Raw genomic sequence first — 26,532 nt, 5'->3', positions numbered from 1 at the left:
ACTATGATATGATATGATATGAGATAGTGATGATACGGTATGAAAGACTAGTGAGGCCCATTCTACGCCCCTGGCACTATGTAAGAGAAAGACCAGTGAGGCCCATTCTACGCCCCTGACATATTGGAATGTTATGTTATGTTAATGTAAGAGAAAGACCAGTTAGGCCCATTCTACGCCCTGGCACCATTGGAATGTGTAGTGGGCTATCGGTGACAAGTTCATCCTTGATGTGATTTGTCTGTGATGTGATGCATTCCATGATGGCATATGTTTTAAGTGTTTTTATTATTCTGCTCACTGGGCTCTAGTAGCTCACCCCATTCCCTTAATCCCCCAGGTTGCAGGTACGGGATAGGATCAGGAGGTCAGCAAGAATAAGAAATGCTTTATGTAATAGCTAGATGTGGACATAAAAATGATGTAATGTAAAGTATAGTACAGTAATGTAATATAATGAGGTTTAGAGTTGTGCTTGACCCTAGTATGTCGGTTAATCCCTTTGTACATGATCTATAAAATATTTTATCAATGTTTATGTAAACCAGACTTTATGTATGATATATTGCCCCATTGGAACATTTGTTGAGGGCTCCAGTGTGGGGTTTGATGTTTATGGTTATGAGTTGTGCATGCACAAGTTAAGCTTGGTGAATGAAAGAGTAAGTTCAAAATTTTTATGTTTATGTTTGATCATGTATGGGATTTAACAGGTATACAGGATGTATGTTAGGCTTGCTCCGGATCCCGGTGGCCTTAAGCCGATCTGGATCCTAGTGCCGGTAGCGGTCCGGTTTTCGGGTCGTTACAATATCTGTTAGGATAAGTCATAATCCAATAAGGTTAGACCTTATTGTGGAGACTTATAATAATGTCTCACTCATACCTGATGAGCCTAACAGTGATGAAGAAGCAATGTATGACATTGATTCTTCAAATTGGCTTGAAGCAATGAAATCTGAAATGGATTTTATGTACACTAATCAAGTATGAACTTTGAACTTTGGTTGATGCACCTAAATGCACCTAAATGAATAAAACCTATTAGATCCAAGTGAGGTTTTAAGAGAAAACTGGTATGGAAAGCAATGTACAAACGTACAAAGTTAGGCTAGTTGCTAAAGGGTACAGACAAAGATAGGGTGTTGACTTTGATGAAACCTTTTTCACCGGTAGCTATGTTTAAATTCATAAAAATTTTATTTGCAAAAGCAACATACAATGATTATGAAATTTAGCAAATGGATGTCAAAGTAACATTCTTGAATGAGAATCTTCTTGAGGATGTGTACATGACACAACCTGAAGGTTTTGAATCCAAGAAATTTCCTAATAAGGTATGCAAATTGCAAAGTTTATTTATGGACTTAAGCAAACTTCGCGGCGTTGGAACATTCATTTTGACGAAATAGTCAAATAGTTTGATTTTGTCAAAAGTATGGATGCCTTGTGTATACAAGAAGATTAGTGGGAGTGGAGTTGTATTTTCTATTTTCTATACAGATGACATATTAATAATAAGAAATAATATTCCACTACTATAAATCTGTAAAGATTTAATTGTCTAAGAATTTATTCATGAAGGATTTGGGAGAAGCTATTAAGATCTATAGAGATAGATTTAAAAGGTTGCTTGCTTATTCAAATCCATTCATATTGACAAAGTGCTAAAAACAATTTAGCATGGAGAAATCTAATAAAGGACTCTTGACTATGTCACTTGAAGGGACTGATAGATATTCGAATGGAAATTTCCAATCAGATTTTAATGATAACAAATCTTAATCTAGTTATAATCTAAATGGTGGAGCAGTAAGTTGGAAAGGTTTTAAACTAGAGATCACTATAGATTCTATTATAAAAGTCAAGTACACTTCTGTGTCCTAGGCAGCAAAGGGGACAGTTTTGGATCAAAAGTTCATTTCTAAACTTGGCGGGGTTCCTAGCATTGTTAATCCAGTTATAATGAACTGTGACGACAATAGAGTCATTGCATAAGCAAAAGAACCCATGTCTCATTAAATATCCAAGTATGTACTTAGACGATTCTAAATGATTAGAGAGATCATTGAAAGAAAAGATGTGGAGATAAAGCGAGTTCCACTAATAAGAATCTTAAAGATTTTCTTACTAAGGTATTGTTCCAGTAGAAATATAATTATCGCATTTATACTTATGTGATAAGTCATATGAGTGATTGACTTTAGTGCAAGTGAGAGATTATTAGTAATATGTCCTACAACCAATCTGTTAGTTATAGTTGAATATAATTATTCGTGTATTTTAAGTATTTTAATACAATTTTATAAAGGCAATTATTTATCTTTAGTGTTAATTTAATTGAATCTCAAGTAAAGATAAAGTTCATGAAACTATATTATTGTGCAAATAAAATTATAATTGTGAGATTTCTATTGCATTTAAGTAATGTCTCCAAATGTTTCTGATCGATATTCTTATCATGATTTGACAATGATTAGAACTGTTGAGACTAATACATATTATGTTCTTTCATTTTAGAGAAAGTAACTAATCTCATAGATTTAAATATATGAGATATATAGAACTAATTGAGATATCTAGAACTAATATGTAAGTACTTATTTTATGAATAATTGCATTGAACTGACCCACATGAGAAATCCATATAAAAAGTAATCTATATCTATGGATTACTCAAGTGATGGTTGTGTAAGTGATCATTCGATTTGAAATTAATAAATAATCTTATAGGGACTTTTATATTTTGATTCATCTTACACGTTGATTGGTTCATGAGTAACAAACGAGAATGAATTGAATATATTAGGAACTATATGGAAGTATTTATGTGATTGAGATAAAATTCATCACTCTAGGTTAAATTAAGGAATGTCCCATTTGTTCTCTGCTAGTAGTGATTATGAAATTTTTGCGTAAGGTAAAATGAAATTAGCAAATAAGATTTGAAATTTCATTCAACAAATCAATGGCTACTAAATGAGAACTAATATGATTTAACATTGTAGATTCGTTCCATGCATCAAATGTTAAATCATAGCATTTGTGATGAAGGGATATTAATTACACTAATAAACTATGTACCGAAAGATTAAATCAAATTACTTTTGACATTTCGAATATTTGGATAGTATTGACATGTTACAAGACAATGTTATTGGTTTTTAAATTAATTAATTAGTTAATTATATTTGTTGGCAATATATTTAAAATTTAATGAGTCATACATAAAAAACTATAAGAGAAAATAAAATGAGAAATCAAGTAGGATTTGATTATATATAAATTAACATGAAATAAAATTATAATTTAAAAAAATTACGATTTTGATCTGATTAATTAAGTAAAAATTTAATTAAAATTATCTAACATTTATATAATTTACTTATTAAAGTTCTAAATTATAATTATAATTTATTTATTTAATTAAATAAATAAATACTATTATATTAAAATCCTAAAGTTTTAGTATAAAAAAATATCTTATGAGAGTCCGTAGAACTTGATAGAAACCCTTATGGGAGGCTTAAAATTTGTTGGAGAATTAGTAGAAAAGACAAAGAGTTACCACTCAAAACATATATCTCCCCTCCTTTCTCAATCCCTTAGAACAATCTCTTAGAATATTCTAAGTCCCTTAAAACAATCCCTTAGAAGATTACCATTCTGTATTAAATCCCTTAGAACAATCCCTTAAAATGTTCTAAGTCCCTTAGAACAATCCCTTAGAAGATTACCACTTTGTATGAACATTTGAATGTTTTTTGAATGTTTTGTAATTTGCGATTTGTATGGATATCATTAGGGATTGAATCGAATTAAACACTTAAACGATTTGCGGTTTGCCATAACCCAATTTAATTAAAGTGATTCATCTCATATTTTGTTAAAAAAAATAAAAAATATTTATATTCATTTTAACTATTATTGATATTATTGATTTTCTCGTTTAAATTGAAAAATGTTGGTGAAAAATGTTAGTGAAAAAATCTATTTCTTCCGCTGCTGGCGTTCAATCCGAATTTCATCCAACATCTCATGCAAAACATGGGCAATTCCCTGAATTTCTCACATAAAACATGCCAACAGAGAAAAGAAGGCATGCAATCCTCCCTCAAATTATCTTTGCTTACGTATTTCTACACATCAATATAGATAAAAAGAGCCATTTTATTAGAGATAAAAATTAATTAAATTTAAATATAACCCAAAGCCTATTGGAGGTATAAAAGTCCGAAGCCTAAGAATAATTACACCAGACCCGATGGAAGCTCCAATTTGCACTGCTCCATGTTTCCAAAAATTAGCTATCGAAAAATCGATGGAAATATGATCTTCTCAACAATCGACTATGTATAGCCATATAACACACTCTGCGGAGTTGAGGTGACAGAGAGAAAAATAAAAAATAATAAAAAAAAAAGAGCTCAGATTCTTACAAGTTGAAGGCGGACCATCGCTGAAACAGGAAATTTGCATGCAGCACCAGGTCATGTGTAGACGTGAAGGAGGCTGTAGGGGGAGTCAACCAGCGAGAGATGACCTTGGCAAAGCTCTGGCTTTCATAGGTAACCTTGAAGGACCGGAATGAACCTGAAGCAGTCGTCATTAATGTCCTCAAGACAATATATTTACAATCCACCCTGGGAGGAAGGAAAATTCATTTTTCAAACAAGGGAGAAGGTGTCGTCCTCTGCCACCGGAGGCAGAAGAGGAGGATATCCAGACAAGGGGACTCTAAAAGTCCAGAGAAAACTCTCTCTTTCTCTCCAAAGGCTAGAGAGAGAGTTACAGAAAGCAAATAAAAAGAGCTTATTTCAGTGTCCCACAAGTCACAATATATGACAGATTTTCTTTTTCTTTTTCTTTTTTCATGCTATCTTAGCAAGGGTGTTTTTTATTTTCTTATTGCATTTTCAAAAATCTATTTGTTGAACTTTGCTTCCAATCACAAATTACATATGTTTTTCCAGAAAATCCTGGGATAGTGGTCCTATTACATATGCTCCATAACTTGCACTCTCGGGGCATCAACACTTCTCAGCTTGGTGATGTGGAGAGCACACTTGTTGAACCACAAAAAATATTTTCCTCGCACCTTCCTCTATATTTAAATTTAAATTACATTACAGCTTAAAATTAATAAGAATTTAATTTGAAAAATAAATAAATAAAAGAGAGAGAGAGAGAGAGAGAGAGAGAGAGAGACATATGTGGAGAAGAGCCATTACCATTTGCCACTGTTTTAAACTTAAAATCAGTGGAAAAAAAAACTTATTACAAGGACATAACTTAAAGGGAGAGCTACATACAAAGAGAGAACTACCAATGCCAATTTTCTTATAGCTCTTCCACTCACATAAGCTCTCAAACACCAAATGCTAAGAAGCAAACACCCCTGTAAACGGTTTGCCAACTGTAATTTGATCTGCAATTAAAAAGAATGATCAAACATAATTAGGATTCTTGTAATTCGTCAGGAATTGAATCCCTAACTCTGGATTTTGGCTAAAAGTACTTACTCTGAGGAATTTTATGAACCCAAAAACATGCAGCTATAACAATGTAACACAAGAAAAGGACCACTCCTTTCATGTAATGTGAAGTTCCATCCTGAGAGAGTATCAGAAATTGCATTATTACTAACAAATGCATAATCGCTGGTAAGGAAAATGAAATTTAGAAAGAACAAGATGAATAGACCTGTAAAGTGAATGCTGTGATGATTATTGCAAAACCAAGAGAACCAGTTTCAAGGAGGCTGAAATCAAGATCCATACGGACATGCATAATCCAACCAACAAGAACACTTAAAGGGATCTGAAGGGAAAAACAATGTCACAAAGAATTCTTTTCACAAGGTAATTAATATTGCAAATGAAATTTCTTTTGTCTCTCACCACAAACATTGAGATCTGAGTGGCAGATCCCAATGCAACACCCAAAGAAATGTCCTGCACAACACCCAGAAATGTTAAACAGCTAGCTAGTTTCTGGGGATTAAGGTTTAAATAAAAAAAAAAGGGATATTTTCGTACCAACTTGTTCTTGAAAGCAAATATGATTGATCCTGCATGTTCTGCTGCATTCCCCACAATTGGTAGCAGGATTATGCTAATGAAGCTGACAGAGACGCCCGAAGAATCTGATGCAGCCTGATGCAGGAACATTGAAGAAACTTAAACAAAAAAAATGGTAGTGATCATAGCCCAATATAATTGAGAGTAATTTAGAGATGTACCTCAATTGTGCCCACAACATACTCGGACAATAATGTTATGATCATTGTCATGCCAACCAACCAAGAAAATGCACTCCAAAATCCAATAACTGCTTTTTCTTCTTCTTCTTCATTTCCTTCCTGTAATTCCTCTCAAATCAGTAAATTCTAACATCGCTAAACATAAAAGTCATTTTTGGAAGGTTGGGAAATAAGGAAAAACCGTTGTAAATAATTAGTTAATCACCTCCTGAGGTTCAAATGATTGCCTGTGAGTTTTAAGCTGGAAGAAGATATAAGCAGCATATGCTATAAGCATAATAATGCTGCTAGCTCTAGACAGCTCAAGAGTATGGTAGAAAGTGTCAGGGCCTTCCCCTGTGGCATATCTGAACATTAGTGGTAACATGTGGCACAACAACCCCATCAATAGAAGTAGTGAATTCACATCAGCCTGCTCCTGTTAAAGTTCATTAACAAAAATAAATAAAAGTTTAAACATCGTAGCTTCTTGGGAGTTCCTGATTAGTTTTCTCTTACTCTGTCATATCTTTGCTCCTTTTTCAGGTTGGCCAAGCCTCCACAGATGAGAGAGGTCCCAAGCACAAGAAGGAGATTTGACAATATGGAACCCAATAGGGAGTACTTCAAGACATGGATTTTGTTTTGGTAAAGAGCAAACAATGCAATTATCAGTTCTGTTGCATTACCACATGTTGCATTAAGAAGCCCTCCAACTGCAGATCAAAATCTCATCTTCTTCAATATTTATATGATGATAATTTAATAACTTTTAACCAAAAAGGAAAAAGAAAAAGGAAGCCAAAATTAGATTACCTGTTGGCCCAGTGAAACATGCAATTTGTCTGAAATTTTATGATCAGAAAAAGTGAAATGGAAATAATAATGTTAGAATAAAATCTAAATTAGAAAGGAAAAAAAAATTATATGAAGGCAGTTGGAAACTTACTCAGTGAGGAAGCTGACACGTTCTGCAAGCGGAGCGAGTCCAACAAAACTAAAAGCAAATAGCCAAGGCTACGTGTGGCGGGACAAAGTTCAGAATAAATTAATCTATTATCATAATTGGGTTAAAAGGAATCATTCACAAATAGGAGGAAATATGCAAAAGATGAAGGAAATTACGAGAAAGAAACTTACTCTGCCAAATTTATAAAAATCAGCAGCTATGGCAAGAGGAATAGCTGGGAAAAGCACGGCCAGCTTAGTTCCAAGAATGACTAGTTGGAGGTTGGCCAAGAAATGCCTGAGAATTTGAAAACGAACGCTTGAAACGAGAACTGCGTCAGATTTCTTACGCATGATTGAAGACGATACATTTTGCAGAGATCTGCTCCCGTTCAAGGTCTCCTTAGGGGGATTGGGGAGGACATGTCCATTTTCCAAGTCTGAGACCTCGTGCAGCGAGCGTGAGTCCTCCATAGCTGATAGCTGCCACCCTCCACACTTGGAACTGGTTCTTAATAAGCTAGGTAGCTATATTGTGTAATATTCTGAGAAAATACCAACCTGTTATTTAATTAAGCCTAGGATGGGGAAGAACAAATAGCCCTTTTTTTTTTTTTATTAATTTTATCAAGTTCTTACCTTTTTCTTTGGCAAGAAAATTTTATTAGGTGATATTCATAAACTTAAAGAGCTAGGGATAACCTTTTTTAAATAAAATATCTGTAACTTAAATTATAATAAAAAGAGCCACATGATTTTATTTCATTAACAAAGATTTTTTTCTTTAACTTGATATAGTATTTAAAAATTAATTAAAAATAATTTTTAATTAAAATAAATTATATTTTAATCCTTAAAATTTTATAAAATATATAATTTGATTCATATATTTATAAAATTTAATTATAAAGTTTTGTTTTATAATAAAGTAGTTCCTTAGTTATAATTCATTCCTATTTTTTTATACATTAATTTTTAAATATTATAATTATTTAAAAATAAGTGCATATATTTTTTATAAATTAATTTCACATATTTATTATAAAATATATAAAATAAAAATTAAATAAAAAATCTGAACACATTATGTATTTAAATTAAACTTAGAAAATTCTTTTTTCATTTAGATTTTCCTTTCTTAATATTTTTTTTATTTAATTAGAATAAAAAGAAATATTAAATTTTTTATTTTATTTTTTCACATATAAAAGATTAAAATCTAATAAACAAAGAGATTAATTTGTAAATATAAGAATTTATCAATAATTATAATATTTAAAAATCAATCTATAAAAATATAAAATATAATTTTAATTAAAAATATAAATTTAAATTAAAAAATTATTTTATTAGTCAAACAAAAGTCAATTAAAGATCAATCTATAAAAATATAAATTTAAATTAAAAAACAATTAATAAATATTAAAAAATAAATTATAATTTATCAGTGATATTTAATGAAATTAAAAGAAAAATCTCACATCACTGATAGATGAGAAAGTATAAAATCTTTTTTATAACAAATTAAAACATAAAATTCTATTTAAAAATCTATTAAACCCAATGATATTTTTTTTAAAATTATCCCAAAAAAGTTTTATGGTTAGTTGATAGCTCACCATCTTAATACCAGCTAAATTTACTTTTCATATGTCTATGTAATAAATAATTATTAATAAGGAAAAGTTGTAGAAAAATAAAATTTTCTTTTAAATTCATTAAAATAAAACTTGTATTGAGAATGCTTATTTCATTTTTTTTTATTCTAATGATACAATATTCTTAAATTCGATTTTCAAATATAAACACTCACATTCGAATTTAAACATCAATTCACGTTGAGCTATTTGTTCTTATAGAAAATAAAAACATGAGAGATTTAGTCTTGTAAATTCAATCGTACTTAAGAAATTGGCTGTTGAAGGCTGAATTTCATATGAATTCAACTTTAAACACTGAATCTTCTTTTGAAAGATTTGAAAATCAGTCTTTTTAAATCAAAATTTCTTAAACACCAATCTTTGATTTTAAAGCAAAATGTCTCAATTATGTTCAACGGTCAAATAAAATATTCAAATTCTATTGAAATGTTCTCAAGGTAAACAAAGACTCTTAGAACTTTAAGAGATAGGACTAAGATATATTTATTATTATTATAATTTAATAGCAATGGATATAATAGGAATTTAATATTTTTAAGTTTTATTTATTTCACGCAAAATATTTTTTATATTTTTTAATATTTGAAATATTTAAAATAATTTAGTCAATAAAAAATATTGTTTAATTAAAAAAAATTAAATCGTTTTAAGGAAAATCATCTACAATTTGATTTATTAATTTTTTAAAATTAAAATTAAATAATAAAAAATAAATATTTTGTTAAAAAAATATTTTAAAAAATATATATTTGAAGAAAAGTATTTTTTAAATATAAGCTATTTTTAAAAATAAATGAAATCTTTCCATTATTTATTTTATATATTTTTACTCTATATTCTATATTTAATTTATATTCTACATTTATATTCTGGATTTTTTTACTTTATAGTAATAATAATAATAATAATAATAATAATAATAATAATAATAATAACACAAATTCATTATTGATAATTGTACATATACATTATGAGGAAAAAGAGGTGTTTGAAAAAATAAAAATAAGATAAAAAACGAAATTAAAGCGAAACATATAAAGAAAATGAAAAATAAATAAAGTAGAAAATGAGAAAATCAAGAAAATAATAAAAATGAAATAAAAGATAAACATATTAAAGAAGCCGAAAAAAGTAAAAATAAAATTAAAGAAAAAATGTGAAAAAGAATAAAAATTATATAAATAATTCTGAACCTTCGTTTGGCAGAAATAAATTTAAAAAATTAAACAAATTTTTATAAAATCATATATAATTTTATTTTATATATAATGAAATTTTGTAAATTAAAATTAAATTTTTTATTTTAAATAATAAAATTATAAGAAAATAAATTAATTGAAATGAACTACTTGTGAAATTATTAATATTTTTTTTTCAAAAAAGAGAAGGTCTATAAAAAAATAAAAAGCGAAAAAGAATATGACATAAAAAAGGAGGATCAAAAAGGGATTTTGGAGAAAAATTTCTGAAAAAGCAAAATTTCCAAAAAGCAAACGCGTCATGTTTGAAGTAATAAAATAATTAAAAACATAAATAGAAATTAAAAAAAAAAAAAAGAGTGCAGAAAAAATAAAATCAAGAGAAATAAATAAACAAAATAATAACATGTTACTGTAATGTTCAGATTCTTGGAAAATCAAACCACCAATTGGCCTGAGGAAAAGTTTCCCTACTGTTCTCTTTGTATATATTCTGTTCGGAATACATGCGGCAAGAATGAAGATATTTTGGAGCTTCATTATACCTCTCTCATTGTAGAGAGAGAGCTTTTCTCATGTAGGGTTCCCTTTTGTTTGAGGCCTCAGATTTTGTTAATATCAATCTAGTTGCGATTATTTTTGCCCTTATCGGGCGGGGTGGCTCCTCCCTCTCCGTGGATTTCTCTCCCCTTCTAGAGGAGCTTGTAAATAGTTTTGTTAGTGTCCTTCTCGCTAGTAGGTGGTTCTTTTCAAATCGGAACGTTAATCATTGATCTTGTTTAATGTGTTTTTTTTTGTTTGATGTTTGTTTTTTTTAATTTATTTTTATAAATTTACTTTTTAAATTTAATATTCAAGTGAAAATTATAGTGCAAAAAACTTTTAAGACTACTCTTTCTTTCATTTTCTTTATTGATAGAAAATATGAACATCTCTCGACGACGAGTCATTTACTTGATGCAATTGTGGAACTGCATGCTTCCCTGTTTGGAGAGTCTGGTTTTGTCTTTCTCTCCCGAATCGGTGTGCTTGTGCTTGTGCTTGTTAATCTTCCCTGCTTTTTCGACCCGACTTTTTCAACTTTTCATTTGGTTTATACTTACTTTTTGTATTTTAATTAGTTTATTAAAAATTTCGATTATTTTTAAAAAAATAAATTTTATTTTCTACATCGGCAGAAATAGTTAAAGAGTTTGGAGAAAAGGAGAGAGGATTATCTTTAATTTTGTGAATAGAAAAGTTAGATACTCGATTGGATCTTTAAAAATTTTTATTATCATTTATTGGATTTCTATCTCTTTTAATTCTAAGGACCAATATGTTTAATGAGCTATTTTTATAGGTCTTGAATTATTTCGAGTCTTAATGATCTTATCAATCTAATGATATATTTTTTTTTAAAAAAAAAGAAAGATATTTATATATGGAAACAAGTGAGAAAATTATTAATTAGAATATCCCACTAGCTTTGCAAGCGTAGGTCTGAATTTCAACATTCGGTTAAAATTAATTTAATTAGCTTTTAAAAGCTTTTTCCATTTAAATTAAAATAATTAATTTAAATTATTTAACAATTATATTCTATTTATTATATACAATCTCAATTTTTAATTTATTCTCCAAGTGGGACATATTTCCACATTACGAGTATTACACTTTGTGTAAATGACTTGGATTGCTCATATAATTTACGGACTTTAAATACTATTAATTATGGTAAAAAAAAAAGAAAAAAAAAAAAAAAAAGGAAGAGAACTTTTGGATTCACATTTGGCAAAAGTGAAAAATCAATAATAGCAACTTTGAAAAAATACGGATAAGTACCAGCCTAACAAAAGAAGGTACATTTTGATGAAGAATAAAGCAAAATCACACAAGAAATCATGAACATACCAAAATCCACAAAATTCCAACGTAGCAGGAGAAAAATACATTAAAGCATACCCTAAAAAATCCTTTTTTAAATAAAAATATTTGAGACGATAACAAAGGCCCCTCCATCTGTCCCACGACATTGGAATCATCCAAACCTGTGGTTAACAAGCATTGCACTACCAATAGCATAACTCAAACAATAGCATTACCAAAATAAAATAAAATATATAATTATTTTATCCATATATACTTTAAAACTTATAAATTGCTATAAATTTAAAATTAATATAAGCTAAAGCAGATCATTAGAGACAATTTTCAAATAACAAAATTTTCATCAAATTTTTAAATTCAGAATAAAGTTTTTTTTTTTTTACTTTATAATATGAATTTGTTACATATATATATTATTTTAAAATATAAAATACATTATTTAATATTTGAAATGATTAAAACAAGATAAACATTTTATAATTAAATAAATTTTTAATCATGTTTTACTATTTTGGGAACTTTAAATTTATGTATTTTTAACACCTAAACATATATTTGAAAGGGACTCCAATATTTTTTAACTCAAAAAATTATATTATAATAAAAAATAAAAATTAAAGAACAACTACAAAATAAAATTATCTTAGCACTAAGAAGACTTTATTATAAATAAAAATATTTTATTATTTTAAATAATGATTAAACAGTTTAAAGTAATTGAAATTAGTTAAAAGAAATTAAAATAAAAAGAAATAATATAAGTGGTTGTGAGTCTGTACTATGGACAGTAGGAGAAAGCATAAAACTTTATTGCAAGCACATTACATAAAGAGAGAGCTATATACAAACATTTTGTTCTATGGAATTCCAATTCATTCCAAAACACCAAATGCCATTTTTCTTATAGCTCTTCCACTCACTTAAGCTTTCATACTCCGCAAACAATTACCCAAAATGCCAATCAAATCGGAACTGCTTTTTTCCAATGGCGATCAGCAAACTCTAAGCGACATAATCAAATCCTAAGCAGCAAATACTCCAGTAAACGGTTTCCCAATTGTAATTTGATCTGCAATTAAAAATATGATTAAACATAATTAGGATTCTTGTAATTCCTCAGGATTTTGGCTAAAAGTACTTACTCTGAGGAATTTTGTGAACCCAAAAGCATGCAGCTATAACAATGTAACACAAGAAAAGGACCACTCCTTTCATGTAATGTGAAGTTCCATCCTGAGAGAGTATCAGAAATTGCATTATTACTAACAAATGCATAATCGCTGGTAAGGAAAACGAAATTTAGAAAGAACAAGATGAATAGACCTGTAAAGTGAAGGCTGTGATGATTATTGTGAAAGCAAGAGAACCAGTTTCAAGGAGACTGAAATCAAGATCCATATGAACATGCATAATCCATCCAACAACAACACATAAAGGGACCTGAAGGGAAAAACATTGTCACAAACAATTCTTTACATGAGATGAAATTTCTTTTGTTTCTCACCACAAACATTGAGATCTGAGTGGCAGATCCCAGTGCAACACCCAAAGAAATGTCCTGCACAGCACCCAGAAATGTTAAACAGCTAGCTACTTGCTGAGGATTAAGGTTTAAATAAAAAAACATTGGGATATTTATCATACCAACTTGTTCTTGAAAGCAAATATGATTGATCCTGCATGTTCTGCTGCATTCCCCACAATTGGTAGCAGGATTATACTAATGAAGCTGACAGAGATTCCCCAAGAATCTGATGCAGCCTGATTCAAGAACATTAAAGAACCTTTAAAAAAAAAATTTTTTAAATGCTAAATGATCATAGCACAATAATCGAGTAATTTTAATCGAGTAATTTAGAGATGTACCTCAATTGTGCCCACAACATACTCAGACAACAATGCTATGATCATTGTCATGCCAATCAACCAAGAAAATGCACTCCAAAATCCAATCACAGCTTTTTCTTCCTCCTCTTCTTCCTTTCCTTCCTGCATAATTCCTCTCAAATCTGTAAATTCTAAGCATCACTAAACAGTAAGTCGTTTTTGAAAGGTTGGGAATAATTAGTCAATCACCTCCTGAGATTCAAATAGTTGCCTGTGAGTTTTAAGCTGGAAGAAGATATAAGCAACATATGCTAAAAGCATAACAATGCTACTAGCCCTAGACAGCTCAAGAGTACAGTAGAAAGTGTCAGGGCCTTCCCCTATGGCATATCTGAACATTAGTGGTAACATGTGGCACAATAACCCCAGCAATAGAAGTAGTGAATTCACATCAGCCTGCTTCTGTTAAAGTTCATTAACAACACAAAATAAATAAAAGTTTAAACATAGTAGCTTCTTGGGAGTTCTGATTAGTTTTCTCTTACTCTGTCATATCTTTGCTCCTTTTTCAGGTTGGCCAAGCCTCCACAGAGGAGAGAGGTCCCAAGCACAAGAAGGAGATTTGACAATATGGAACCCAATAGGGAGTACTTCAAGACATGAATTTTGTTTTGGTAAAGAGCAAAAAATGCAATTATCAGTTCTGTTGCATTACCACATGTTGCATTAAGAAGCCCTCCAACTGCAGTTCAAAGTCTCATTTTCTTCAATATTTATATGATGATAATTTGATACTTTGTAACCAGAAAGGAAAAAGAAAAAGGAAGCTAAAATGATCTGTTCTCACAGGTGAGAATTAGATTACCTGTTGGACCAGTATAGTACGCAATTTGCCTGAAATTATATGATCAGAAAAAAGAGAATTGGAAATAATGATTTTAGAATAAAATCTAAATTAGAAAGAAAAAAAAAATGAACGTAGTTGCAAGCTTACTCAGTGAGGAAGCTGACACGTTCTGCAAGTGGGGCGAGTCCAAGCAAACTTAAAGCAAATAGCCAAGGCTACGTGTGGCGGGACAAAGTTGAGAATACATTAATCTATTATCGTACTTGCATTAAAAGGAATCATTCATAAATAGGAGGAAATATGCAAAAGATGAAGGAAATGATGAGAAAGAAACTTACTCTGCCAAATTTATAAAAATCAGCAGCTATGGCAAGAGGAATAGCTGGGAAAAGCACAGCCATCTTAGTTCCAAGAATGACTTGTTGGAGGTTGGCGAAGAACTGCCTGAGCATTTGAAACCGAGCGCTTGAAACGAGAACTGGGTCAGATTTCTTACGCATAATTGAAGACGATACATTTTGCAGAGATCTGCTCCCATTGAAGCCCTCCTTAGTAGAGGGCTTGAGGAGAACATGTCCATTTTCCAAGTCCGAGACCTCGTGCAGCGAGCGTGAGTAGTCCATAGCTGATAGCTGCCACCCTCCACACTTGGAACTGGTACTTTATTAATTAGCTATATTATATAGCAACTGATGATTGTGCAGTATACTACGAAAATACCACTCATAGTTCGTATAGGACAAAGCTTATGTATGGTTTAAAGAACCGAGGTGAGGTGCCGTTACATGCAGAGTTAAAGCAGCTTCCCGGAATTTTCCCTTGTTGTTCCCATTCTTGCATGCATCTCCACGTACCTGCTAATTCTACTGTGTAGGTGGCATCACAAATCTAATTTCTCTCTAAAACTTTGTATAACACACTGATATAATAAAATATTAATTAATTAATTATTTTGTATTTTGCTTTGGTTTTCAGATTTCTCTGACAACTTTTACTCAGAAAACGTTAATTAATGAATGTAATAAATTAAGTATGTTGTTTCAAGTGATGCAAATTGTTGGTGCAGGATTAATTAATACAAGTTTTCAGTTAAATCGCTTTATGTTAATTAATTACTAATTAAGAATCCATTTCTGATACGTTGTGCGAGTTTTAATTATCTATCAGTTTTATTAGACCAAAAGATTTAAAAAGGAAAAATAAAATTTTTTATTTCGAATTAAATTGAATTTTTATGAAATTTTTTGAGATTTTTTTTCAATTAAAATTTATAATTTATAACAAAAATTAATATAAATACTTAATTTAATCATACCCGAACTGAAGGTTTTTAGTTTCTCTTTACCAGTTTTGGTATTGACTATTGAAATACAAAGCGTAATTAAGAAAATGAGCAAAATCCACAAGGTAAGTAGAACTTTCGTGGAAGGAGAATCAAACGCTGTCGTTTATTCCCTAACTGATGAAAATGAAGATGATCAAGGATGACAAAAACAGAAAATGTCATTTGATTGGGCATGTTTCAAAACAAGTACTGAAATTCTAGACTGGAAATTTCCACTCCAAAACAATTATTTTATTTTTATTTTTGTTTTTCATTTATATTTGATCCTCTAACTACTTGTTATTTTTTCCCTTTGCTGCTTTAAATACATAACCCTGAACATTAATATGTATGATAATTTCATAGACGATTTTTATTTTCTCAATTCAATATAAAAAAATTAATATTTTCTCCTTAATTTCGTGTGTGGATATAAAAAGGGATTATCCCTTAGAAAAAGAAGACTCTTGAAGCATACAAAATACTCTCTCTAATAAAACTTAGGGAGGTAGGTTAGCATGGAAGTGGATATTAAGGAGATATGTTAATCACAAAAATATTATTATTATTATTATTATATAAAATATTTTATTCTTATTCAAATTTAATAAAAAATATTTTTTAATTTAGAAAAAATAAAATAAAATAAAATAATATATTATATCCTAAATTCGTGTTGTTATTTCCATGTTAACCATTTTAATCATAATTTGACATGCAATTTAAGGGATATAAAACCCAAAAAACGTTCTTTGTTTCCTTAAAATGCATTTCACAAAAGTAATCATACCATCAATTTTTGTAAAAGTAATAAATATTAACTGTAGTGGTAAATTTTATTGTGCTTTTAAAATATTAGATTCAATAATTAAAAATAATATTATTAAGAGTCACAATTAGTTATTTTAAATTACAAAATAAAACATACTAAATTAAAGAAAAAATGTTTATATTTTTCTTTCTATCTTTTAATATAATAAATAATATTTTGTGGGTTTGAAATTCACAAAGCTAACTAATAAAAGTCAGGGTAAATTTAAAATAATTCATGAAATTTAATATAACTCACATTTTAATTTTTATTATTTTAAAACTACATGATTTAGTACTAAAATTATGTTTTATTATTAAAATAGTATTTTTGTTAAAATTTACTATTAAATTATAATTTAATTATTTGAATTTTATTTTTTTAGTAATTTAATTTTTTTTAATTTTAATACTTTAATTTTTATAATTTTAATATTTATAAAAATTTAATTGCTTTTATTTGAATTGATTTATCCAATTAAAAATTTAACAAAAATATTATTTTATTAATAAAATAAAAATTTAGAAATTAAATTATTTATCATTAAAAAAAATAGAAACTAAATAGTAGATTTTACTAACTTTAATATTATACTATTAATTACCTTAAAAATAATATACATTAATTAATTAAAAGATGACAATTTATAACTTTAATATATTTATAAAAAAATATATTAAAAATTTAAAAATTTACTAATTAATTTATTTTATAATTATAGTTATGAGGTGTATAAAAAATTTAAAATATTAATTAATTAATTTCTAATATTATATAAATTAAATAATAAAATATTTAATCATTAAAATTAATAAAGGGTTAATTAATAATTTTTTTAAATTTTAAAACATGTTTTTTGGTCGTAGGACTATTTACAGTACAAAGCAACGGGGCGGGGATGACAAATATTAGAATTTGCGAAAAGGGCAGAACGATCATAGGAGTTCAGAAGTAACCAAAACCAGCGCGAAATAAACCCTGGCGGTTGAGATGGCTGAGAAATTGGCTCCAGAGAAACGCCACAGCTTCATCCATAACGGTCTTTATCTCTCTCTCTCTCTCTCTCTCTTTTCCTTTTTTTTTTTTAAAATTTATTTCTAGTACCATTTTAGAATTCGCGTTTGAATTTGATTTTCGTTTCTCTTTTGTGATTAGGTCAAACTGTATTTGAATGGGATCAAACCCTAGAAGAGGTCAATATCTACATCAATTTACCCCCAAATGTTCACTCAAAGCAATTTTATTGCAAGATTCAAACCAAACATCTTGAAGTTGGCATCAAAGGCAATCCCCCGTATCTCAATGTAAGTTCCACTTCTTACATTCTAATTTTATGCTAATTTTTGGTTTCTTGATTGATATGTTTGCTTTTCTCTCGTTTTGCAGCGTGAGCTCTCCTGCCTAGTGAAGACTGATTCTTCCTTTTGGACTTTAGGTACTTTATTTATGTCTCTGTGCCTCATTTTTTAGCCTCTTTGATTTCTAAGATTTTTTTTCCATGAAATCGGATTCCTTTTAAGCATACGATTGTATTGCCTTTGGTATTTGTAATTGCCTGTTGGTAGTGAATTATGTTCTTCCAGCAATATGTATTGCTATTTTGTTTCAAATTAAGATTTGAAAATCACATTAAATTCTTTGATCACATGTTAAAAATTGGTTTTTTTTTTTCCTTTTCATTGCAGAGGATGGTATAATGCACATAACACTGCAAAAAAGGGATAAGGGTCAGACATGGTCTTCTCCTTTATTGGGTCAGGGACAGTTGGATCTTTACTCCTCTGATCTCGAACAGAAGCGGCTCATGCTTCAGAGATTTCAGGAAGAGGTGAATAACTATTACTTCCCTTAGTACAATACTTAGATATTATTACTTATGTTTTCTGGTTCTGGATGATTAATGCATTTACTTGGCTTATGATAATAATAGTTGATCTTGTCTCAAGCATTATTTTTTGTAGTCTTTTTTATGTGAATGTCACCCTTTTCATTCACGACCAATTTTCTTCCAACAAAGTTGTCTCTTGAGAGTGAAAACCTTTTACTGAAAGCAGTTTTAAGATAAGAAGTTGGTGCAACTTTGGTAAGGTTGCCAACTGCCATGGTGTAGTGCAGACCACACAGAATTAATGTATGACAGATTTTGTCTTTTTGTATTTATGAAATACTACATGACTATGTTGAATAAATTTTAAGTGGCACAAGGAATTGTTCTGTGTTCTGGAATTAGAAAATGATTTGAATTTATTCAAAGCGTGAAACTGGGAGTTCTATCTTTCCTGTTGCTTCTTACTGCTACTGGATTAAACTACAATGAACCATGTATGGCTTCCAAGAACAATTGACAGTGTGTGATATATACATGGTTCTGAATATCAATTGTCATGAATGCTATTAGTAAATGCTTGGGTCCTCCACTTGTGTGAAAGCTAAAATAACTAATAGCTTTAGCACGGATTATACTGGTAAGCAAGTAAATTAGTGAAGTGCTCAGAAGATGATCTATCCTCTAACAAAAGTTAATTGCTACCTGCTTATTTGAAGCAGCTGGCTTTTTCTTTAGCTTGAAGAAGCAGATTGGAAAACTTCCAAAAATAAGAATGGGGAGCCTTGCTTAAATTGAGTGTTTGGATTCTATAATATGTCCAAATTTTCGAATTGTGGAGTAGGTACTGGAGAACAAACGATATCATTTTGCTGTCTAGATTCTAGAATATATTAATTGTTTTCTTACAGCCTTGGACTTTGACATGTCCAAGTATCTATTATAATGATCTTTGTTTATTGGGCATAAGATTATTTTTAGCTTCAACTTACTCATGCCATCAGTAGAACTGTAATGTCGTGTATAAAGTGACTTCCTGAGTAAAGTACTGGGTTCTAGGAAACATGATGGGGGTTTTATTTTCTCATAGTGAATGAACTTTTTACAACTGTTATATGCTTGTCTATGGCATCATTCATTTTGGTTGCTACAAATGCCTTAATATGAGCTACATAATTTACAATGGAAACCATTGTATACGTATCAGCTGATTTACAGCATTCATATTTTTCCACGAGGATTCTTTTGCTGTTTGTCAACATGTGCTAGTAACAGAGTATTACTTTGTGCAGAATCCAGGTTTTGACTTCTCCCAGGCACAATTTACAGGGAGCTGTCCTGATCCTAGGACATTTATGGGCGGAATCCGCATTGGTTGACAATGTTGATGTGCTAGATGAATGGGACTGACCCCTTTCCAATAACTAAAACAATCAATCATGCTTGTCCTCTGTTGTGCTTCTTTCATCTTCATGGTTCGATTTCGACCAAAATTATGGCAATATCTGTAATAAGCACTGTAAGGTTTGGCCAGTTGTTTGTCCTGCTTAGAGTTACTTGTTTATGAGTGTAAAGCTTCCCCCCCCACACACCCCACCCCCTCTCTCCAAGATTTCTTTATTTTATAGCTATGTGTCCTTTCTTAAGTTTCTTGTCCTATTTTCTGGGGCATGGTAAATTATACTTATTCTGTCAGAAATCAAAATCTCAAGCCAGCTTACTAGAGTTTAACCATTATGTATTAGCCGCAATATTTTATCAACATGTTCCAAAGGAAGACTTTGACTCCACTTCTTAGAGACATCTACGTACAAAATCCATTAAGATTGAGGAATTGAAGGTTTTACGGAATGGGAAGGGGCTACACAATGGGATTGATAGGCTTATTAATAGGGATGAAGAAGCATTAATAATCATTTGTCAAGAAGTGAAGATGATAGCGCATATCAAGCTTGTTGGTGGCAAGTTAGGTTTTTAATGCATTATTTTTTTTGTTCATGGACTTGTCAAGATCTCTTTGTTACATTTTCAGGATAATTCAGACCCTACAAATATGGAGTCCTTAACGTTGAATGTGGTCTTCTTTTTTTTTTCTTTTTTTTTTTCTTTTTTTTTTTTCTTTTTTTAATCGAAGTATGTGGTTAGTTACTAATTCCCCCCCCCAGGATCTGTATAGCCAGGCTAATTACCCCTGGTGGGCTGAGTAGTTTGGAAGTCAAACAAGAACTAGGCAAATCTAGTAATCTACCTAGAGAGGTGTGTGTAATGTATGGCTAGCAAAAGGTAAATGGCTGGAGATTTGAGGATAAGACCTGCAGGTTCTGGCACTATGTCAGCAACAGCTGTAGCCTACAGGTTTTTCAGCATTTACTCGTTTGTTTGATGCAGAAAATGGAAATCAATCTTTTGAATTAGGGATGGATTAATAGGCATATGTTTCCTAATTGACTATTACTGGGTTTTCCAGGTAGTTGCGTGATTTGAATACAGTGCTTCCATGGATAATTGATTGTGCGCAGAAACTTTTGACCTGCAACGGAAAAGTTGAGGATAAAGAACGGTGGGAAGAGTTGATCTCTTTCATTGGCTGCCAACGAAACAAGCAAGTATCCGATTCTAAACCATTTTATGATTATAACTACTGCAACTAGAACTAGAATCATATTCTTCCGCTTATTATAACCATCCTTATTTTATGAATTTAAAATGTTAAAAGAAAAAAACCAGCGGTACATAAAAATGCATGCTTTACAGGAATTTTCTTTTGATTTTCCTCAGTTCTCCAAGTTGACAGCAAATGTGAAAACTCAAAAGCATTGTGGAATAAAGCATGAAGAAAAAGGTCGGTCTTAATGTTGCTGACGCAAGACTTGCAATGACTTTCCATTCGAAATATCACAAGTTTAAAGTAAGTTTTATATTATTACATTAAAATCCATTACATTTTTTTTAAATATTCATTTTAGAATTCTTTGTCATAATAATGTAAATTCAGTTTTATATAAACTATTTCTATTATTATTAAATTAAATATTTATAAGATTTATACAAATATCAGGTGAGGTGTTTTCTATAAAGTTTTTTTCAAGTGAAAAAACATATAATATCTTTATTAATATTTTAAAATATTAATCATAAATAGGACTGAATAAGTTATAGACATTCAAAATTTCATATTTAAAATTTGTGAATTAACATCATAAAATTTTATGGAAAAAGGTAAGCTGCTGCCAAAAAAAATATGATTTAACGCAATTTCAGAATTCACTTCACAATATTTTTTTAAAAAAGGATATTTTTATAAAAAATGGAAAATTGATAAATTAATTAAAAAAGCTTCTTACAAATACACCTAATAATTTTTCTAGTAATACTGAACAAAATATTGGTTAAAAATAGTAATCGAATAGGATATAACATTTAAAATTTATAATTTTAATAATTTATTTATTGAATTTAAGAAACTATTATGTGTAACTTTTTAAATAAAAAGCTTTAATTTTTTAAGGTTAAGTTAATGGAAATCTTTAAAAAATAATACCTAATAATTAAATTTTACCTCTACGAAAAAAGCACCTTATGGCAAAAAACAGTAGTGAAAATTTCGTTAAGCACATCGTTAAAAATAATGAAAAAAAAAAAAAAAACTTACCAAATAATAATAATAATAAAAGGTGAATTCAAATGTCTCTATCGGCTTAAAAGTTGTAAGTTCGAAGAAAGGAGGACCATCAAATCCGTGTTGCGTTTTCTATAAACGTAAGCCCGCAAATGTATCTTTTCCAGCGCGCCTCATCTCATCTGTCTTTCTCGACGCATACGCTTACTCAATCTTTTGTCCATTTCTCTCCGATCGGATACCGCAACGACAGATTTTCCCGTTTCCTTAAAATCTGTGCTCCTCTTTTCCCGTCTATGGTGTTTTCCCTGATCATCAAACCTTCCCTTTCTCTTATCTTCTTCTTCACTCATGACCCCTAAACACACCGCAACCCACAATGGTAACCGCTTCCCACAAAACCCACCAGCCTCCCACTCCCCGTGTTTTAATTGTCGGCAACTACTGTCACGATGTTTTAATCCAAAATCACAACGTCGTTGGCGAATCTCTCGGGGGCGCCTCCTCCTTCATAGCCAGCGTCCTTAATGGGATGTCAATTCCTTGTAGTTTAGTTGCCAAAGTTGGCCACGATTTTAGATACCAAGTTCATCATAGCCCAATTTTAGTGCCCGCGTCCAAGACGACCGTGTTTCACGCCTTTTTTGATTCGGGTGTACACGACAATGGAAACCATGATCGAGTCTTAAAACGGGTATGCGCATGTGATGCAATTAGACCGACTGATCTTCCTGACGCGAGGTTCGATTTTGGATTGGCGGTTGGGGTTGGCGGGGAGATATTGCGCCAGACACTTGAGAGAATGATTGAGATCTGTGATGTGGTTCTCGTGGATATTCAAGCTTTAATAAGAGAGTTTGATGCTGTTGATGGGACAGTTAAGCTTGTTGAGTTACGCGAAACAGAGTTTTGTTCCCTATTGCCTCGAATTGGGGTTTTAAAGGTCTCATCTGAGGAGGCTGTTTTTATGGATGTGGAAGAGGTGAAGAAGTGGTGTTGTGTGGTGGTGACGAATGGGGAAGATGGATGCAAGGTGTGTTGGAAAGATGGGGAGATGAGCATTTCGCCCTTTTTGGCTAATCAAGAGGATCCCACGGGTGCAGGGGATAGCTTCTTAGGTGGGTTTGTGACGGGATTGGTTCAGGGATTGACTGTACCTGATGCCGCTTTGCTGGGTAATTTCTTTGGTTCGCTTACTGTTGAGCAAATTGGATTGCCAAAATTTGATTCGAGGCTGCTGCAGGTTTGTTTCAAAAACGTTTCGTTGTTTTTGTTGTTACGAGAGTGTTGTTGTCATGTCTTTTGATTACTAGTTGATATATTTGCTGTGAATTTTACTGTTTTAAACGTTTTCTCAACGAAACTTGTGAGTTCTTATTGCTGGACCACAGCTAAATATAATTTTAGAAGGGGAACGACAGACTAGATGATATTAGCTATTTTAGGTTTGATAATTTGGTTTATGTTGTATGGTTCAATGCATGAGCATCCTCTTTTATGGTAGATTTAGTTTCTTAAGTATTAGGTTTGTCACTTGGGAAGAACTTCTTGTTCTAAGCTGCCATTTTGTGTGGAGGGCCAAGAAAATGAGGCTAGGTTAGGTAACTTGTACACAATGAAAGACTGATTGGGGTAATCAACAATGAATTCTCTATGCAGATTGTTGGCTGGAAAAATATATTTCTATACTCTGTATGGTGAAGATGGATGTGGATGCACAGTTTTGAAAACGTTATTGTGTTGGAGTCATAATTCCAATTAGAGTTTGGAAGAAAGGTGAGGGAAGTTAACCCTTCCCACACATGGCAGAGATAGGAGCCTCATGCACCAGGCTGCCATTTTTGGTTTTTGTGTTGAAGTTCTAATTCCATCAATCTCATCTATTAAGTCTTGATTGTTTATGAGGGTTAGGATCCAATCCAACATGCAAACAAAGATTATCAATGTTCTATTATTCAGGGTACTTGCATATGGGGTGGTTGAACAATATATGAATATGACAAATATAGGAGTGCTGGTAAAATTAGATGCTTAGGTTTTGGACTTTCTTGTTTAACATAAAAGTGATGATTTGGCTCCTATTGTAGACTAGTGTATAATTGGAATCTAAATTGGTACCAAAAACTTAGTATGAGGTTGTGAACTGCAGAATGAGCAAGATACATGAACCAATTAAAGGGACTTCCGTAGAAGTTCATGATTGTAATATTTTGCCTTGAATGATTCAGTAAGAAATTATTGCTCCTATGAGGCAAATTTGCAATGTAGTCTTTATTTCTGGCTGTGATAGAAGAGCCTCATTGTGAAGCATATCCTCCACTCTATATGGTTATCAATTATAGAAGTTACTTATTTGACAAAAAAAAATTTATAGAAGTAACTTGTGTGTGTATTTGTGTGTGTGTGTGTGTTTTGGTCTACATCATGAATTTACTTTATTTATTGCTTTTTAATGTTTGACAATGATGTTTGAATTTCACCAATTACAATCCTCTCCCCAATACGCAAAAAAGATTGACCATGATGTTCTGTACAGTGAGAATTAACTAGTTCCTTAGGTGGTTGGCTTCTAAGAATCTGCTCCTCTGAAATTTGTGTTGCTTTGCGATTAAGCTATTGAACTGCCAACTATCATGGGCTCTCTGGAAATGATTTCATGGTTGTTTCTAAATTCTGGAAGACGAATGTGTATTGGGGATTTTAGGAATTGTTTGAATGCCTTACTGAAATGTTATAATGGATAGATACCCACTTTCCCCATTTCTTCTTGTAGAGAGTGAAGGATGAAATACAGAGGAGGAAGATGCAGTGCTTGCATTATGAAAGGAACCACGATGAGCTAATGTTCCTGAAGGCTGCAGGGCATGAGCAGTTCCATTCTTCCCTTGGTGCATCAAAATTGTTAACCCAACAGCCCATTCAAGAATACACAGACTGCTCTGAGCAACCTAAATTGGGCATTAACCCCGTGTATGAGGAAGCAATGCAAACAGCTGAGGGAAAGCCATGGGACAGTTAGGTGCGAAAAACTGCTGCTCTTGGGCTTGTTCATTTATTTTAATTTTATGTTTTTAGGGGCGGGGTTTGGTACTGAAAATCTAGGGACAGCGTAGAGAGAGGATGTAATGAGAAATTCACTGTGTATTTCAATTCATAATCACTTGGTGCAGTGAATTACACTTAAAATTGTTAATGCGATTAGAATAATGGTGCTTGCACGAAATTAGAAGAATTTTTAAGTAATTAGAGGTTTTTTAAAATTAAAAATTTTAAATTAACTTTAAAATATATTTTTTAAAATAAAAAAAATTATACTTTATAAAAACAATTGAAAAAACTCTACTTTAAATATTGAATAGCTAACTGAAATTATATATAAATAGAAAAAAACCGTATCCTAATTTATGATTGTGGTTTTCATTGATCTTTTCTGAAATCTCAAAATGGCATAATAATTCACAAAAAGAGAAAATATGTGAGCGGCAGCAAGCAACGATTACAGGTGGCGGTGATGCAAAGCAACGAGACCATCTGGTGATCCATAAATTTATAATTTTACTTATTATTATTTTATAACTAATGTGTCGTGGTTAAAAAGTTTTCCCAAAGAAAAAAAATTATATATTTAAGATAAGACTAAAGGCATATGCACGTCATGACAAGTTTTTATTATATTACTCTTAATTTAAATTTTAAATTTCATTAAATTTTTATTTTATTTGGAGATTGAATAATTGTAATTTTAAAAATATAAACACTAAATAGTTATATAGTAAAATTGTATGATTATACCTATTTTTAATATAAAATAAAAACATTAAATTTTATTGAAACAATATAATCATTATAATAATACATAGTTTTAATTAAATACTAAAAGATAGTTAAAATTATCAATTGACAAAAAAAAAATTAATGAGATATAATATTAAAAATAATATGAAATTTAATATGATTATAATAATTAATTTATATAATAATTAAAATATAAAAAAGAAAAGTGAATAATATTTAAAATAATTAAAAAAAATTATAAGACGGATTAAATAAGTAATTGTTTATAAATATTGAAACTTTCCTAACTAATATATTTTATGTTAACTTAGTCGATATTCAGCTTAACCTTATGCAAATTAGGGTCTAATTACTAAATGCTTAAAAAGTTATTTAAATTTTATTAACATTTAAAATTAAAATAACTTATTTGATTAAACGATCGTTAAAATCGCTATCCAATTAATTTAATTGAAAATTAAATTATGATTTGGTTTGTTTTAATATATTAAACTCGATACTTATTAAAATCGGATCAACTTGATATAAATCAGTCAAATTTTAATAAATTAATAAATTAAATGGTT

The 26,532-nt window shown here is 30.4% G+C and overlaps 4 protein-coding genes across 8 annotated transcripts; 2 read left to right on the top strand and 2 right to left on the bottom strand.

Moving 5' to 3' along the window:
• Nucleotides 1-5,214: 5,214 nt before the first annotated feature.
• Nucleotides 5,215-7,846, bottom strand: LOC110621968 (vacuolar cation/proton exchanger 3). Of its 3 annotated transcripts, XM_021766297.2 has the most exons (12): nt 7,540-7,846; nt 7,382-7,425; nt 7,191-7,258; nt 7,058-7,086; nt 6,761-6,957; nt 6,468-6,680; nt 6,242-6,361; nt 6,039-6,155; nt 5,901-5,954; nt 5,704-5,820; nt 5,523-5,613; nt 5,215-5,428 (listed from the first exon to the last, which is right to left on the bottom strand). In XM_021766297.2, the coding sequence occupies exons 1-12, from the start codon at nt 7,661-7,663 to the stop codon at nt 5,382-5,384; spliced, it is 1,221 nt and encodes a 406-aa protein (XP_021621989.1). In that variant the 5' UTR covers nt 7,664-7,846; the 3' UTR covers nt 5,215-5,381. The 3 variants fall into 3 exon arrangements, with proteins under 3 accessions (XP_021621989.1, XP_021621981.1, XP_043815188.1); XM_021766289.2 differs by having other exon boundaries at nt 7,382-7,846; XM_043959253.1 differs by lacking the exon at nt 5,901-5,954 and having other exon boundaries at nt 7,382-7,846.
• A 4,860-nt stretch (nt 7,847-12,706) lies between these two features.
• On the bottom strand, nt 12,707-15,258 carry LOC110620295 (vacuolar cation/proton exchanger 3). The gene is made up of 11 exons (XM_021763984.2): nt 14,931-15,258; nt 14,740-14,807; nt 14,611-14,639; nt 14,291-14,487; nt 13,995-14,207; nt 13,785-13,907; nt 13,563-13,679; nt 13,423-13,476; nt 13,242-13,358; nt 13,061-13,151; nt 12,707-12,987 (listed from the first exon to the last, which is right to left on the bottom strand). The coding sequence occupies exons 1-11, from the start codon at nt 15,213-15,215 to the stop codon at nt 12,941-12,943; spliced, it is 1,341 nt and encodes a 446-aa protein (XP_021619676.1). The 5' UTR covers nt 15,216-15,258; the 3' UTR covers nt 12,707-12,940.
• A 2,362-nt stretch (nt 15,259-17,620) lies between these two features.
• On the top strand, nt 17,621-21,007 carry LOC110614431 (nudC domain-containing protein 2). 2 transcript variants are annotated; one of them, XM_021756070.2, is made up of 5 exons: nt 17,621-17,766; nt 17,883-18,031; nt 18,114-18,162; nt 18,413-18,555; nt 20,718-21,007. In XM_021756070.2, the coding sequence occupies exons 1-5, from the start codon at nt 17,718-17,720 to the stop codon at nt 20,757-20,759; spliced, it is 432 nt and encodes a 143-aa protein (XP_021611762.1). In that variant the 5' UTR covers nt 17,621-17,717; the 3' UTR covers nt 20,760-21,007. The 2 variants fall into 2 exon arrangements, with proteins under 2 accessions (XP_021611762.1, XP_021611689.1); XM_021755997.2 differs by lacking the exon at nt 20,718-21,007 and adding an exon at nt 19,845-20,287.
• Nucleotides 21,008-22,143: 1,136 nt separating this feature from the next.
• Nucleotides 22,144-25,336, top strand: LOC110614283 (inositol 3-kinase). 2 transcript variants are annotated; one of them, XM_043959249.1, is made up of 3 exons: nt 22,217-23,414; nt 24,945-25,191; nt 25,302-25,336. In XM_043959249.1, the coding sequence occupies exons 1-2, from the start codon at nt 22,551-22,553 to the stop codon at nt 25,188-25,190; spliced, it is 1,110 nt and encodes a 369-aa protein (XP_043815184.1). In that variant the 5' UTR covers nt 22,217-22,550; the 3' UTR covers nt 25,191; nt 25,302-25,336. The 2 variants fall into 2 exon arrangements, with proteins under 2 accessions (XP_021611583.1, XP_043815184.1); XM_021755891.2 differs by lacking the exons at nt 24,945-25,191; nt 25,302-25,336 and adding an exon at nt 23,831-24,938 and having other exon boundaries at nt 22,144-23,414.
• The last annotated feature ends 1,196 nt before the right edge of the window (nt 25,337-26,532 follow it).

This window comes from Manihot esculenta, chromosome 1, assembly GCF_001659605.2.
Source record: "Manihot esculenta cultivar AM560-2 chromosome 1, M.esculenta_v8, whole genome shotgun sequence".
Lineage (NCBI taxonomy): Eukaryota > Viridiplantae > Streptophyta > Magnoliopsida > Malpighiales > Euphorbiaceae > Manihot > Manihot esculenta.
This window is presented reverse-complemented; position numbering and strand designations above follow the sequence as displayed.

What these genes read in the sequence shown, in the direction of transcription:
- LOC110621968 (XM_021766289.2), bottom strand. Translation starts at nt 7,663, where the DNA reads ATGGAGGACTCACGCTCGCTGCACGAGGTCTCAGACTTGGAAAATGGA. An exon ending in AATCATTTGAACCTCAGGAG is followed by an intron (nt 6,362 to 6,467) that starts GTGATTAACTAA and finishes GAGGAATTACAG; the next exon opens with GAAGGAAATGAAGAAGAAGA. An exon ending in ATGTTGTGGGCACAATTGAG is followed by an intron (nt 6,156 to 6,241) that starts GTACATCTCTAA and finishes TTCCTGCATCAG; the next exon opens with GCTGCATCAGATTCTTCGGG.
- LOC110614283 (XM_043959249.1), top strand. Translation starts at nt 22,551, where the DNA reads ATGGTAACCGCTTCCCACAAAACCCACCAGCCTCCCACTCCCCGTGTT. An exon ending in TTGATTCGAGGCTGCTGCAG is followed by an intron (nt 23,415 to 24,944) that starts GTTTGTTTCAAA and finishes TTCTTCTTGTAG; the next exon opens with AGAGTGAAGGATGAAATACA.
- LOC110620295 (XM_021763984.2), bottom strand. Translation starts at nt 15,215, where the DNA reads ATGGACTACTCACGCTCGCTGCACGAGGTCTCGGACTTGGAAAATGGA. An exon ending in CGTGTCAGCTTCCTCACTGA is followed by an intron (nt 14,640 to 14,739) that starts GTAAGCTTGCAA and finishes ATATAATTTCAG; the next exon opens with GCAAATTGCGTACTATACTG. An exon ending in AACTATTTGAATCTCAGGAG is followed by an intron (nt 13,908 to 13,994) that starts GTGATTGACTAA and finishes GGAATTATGCAG; the next exon opens with GAAGGAAAGGAAGAAGAGGA.
- LOC110614431 (XM_021755997.2), top strand. Translation starts at nt 17,718, where the DNA reads ATGGCTGAGAAATTGGCTCCAGAGAAACGCCACAGCTTCATCCATAAC. An exon ending in CCACAGCTTCATCCATAACG is followed by an intron (nt 17,767 to 17,882) that starts GTCTTTATCTCT and finishes TTTTGTGATTAG; the next exon opens with GTCAAACTGTATTTGAATGG. An exon ending in TTCTTCCTTTTGGACTTTAG is followed by an intron (nt 18,163 to 18,412) that starts GTACTTTATTTA and finishes TTTTCATTGCAG; the next exon opens with AGGATGGTATAATGCACATA.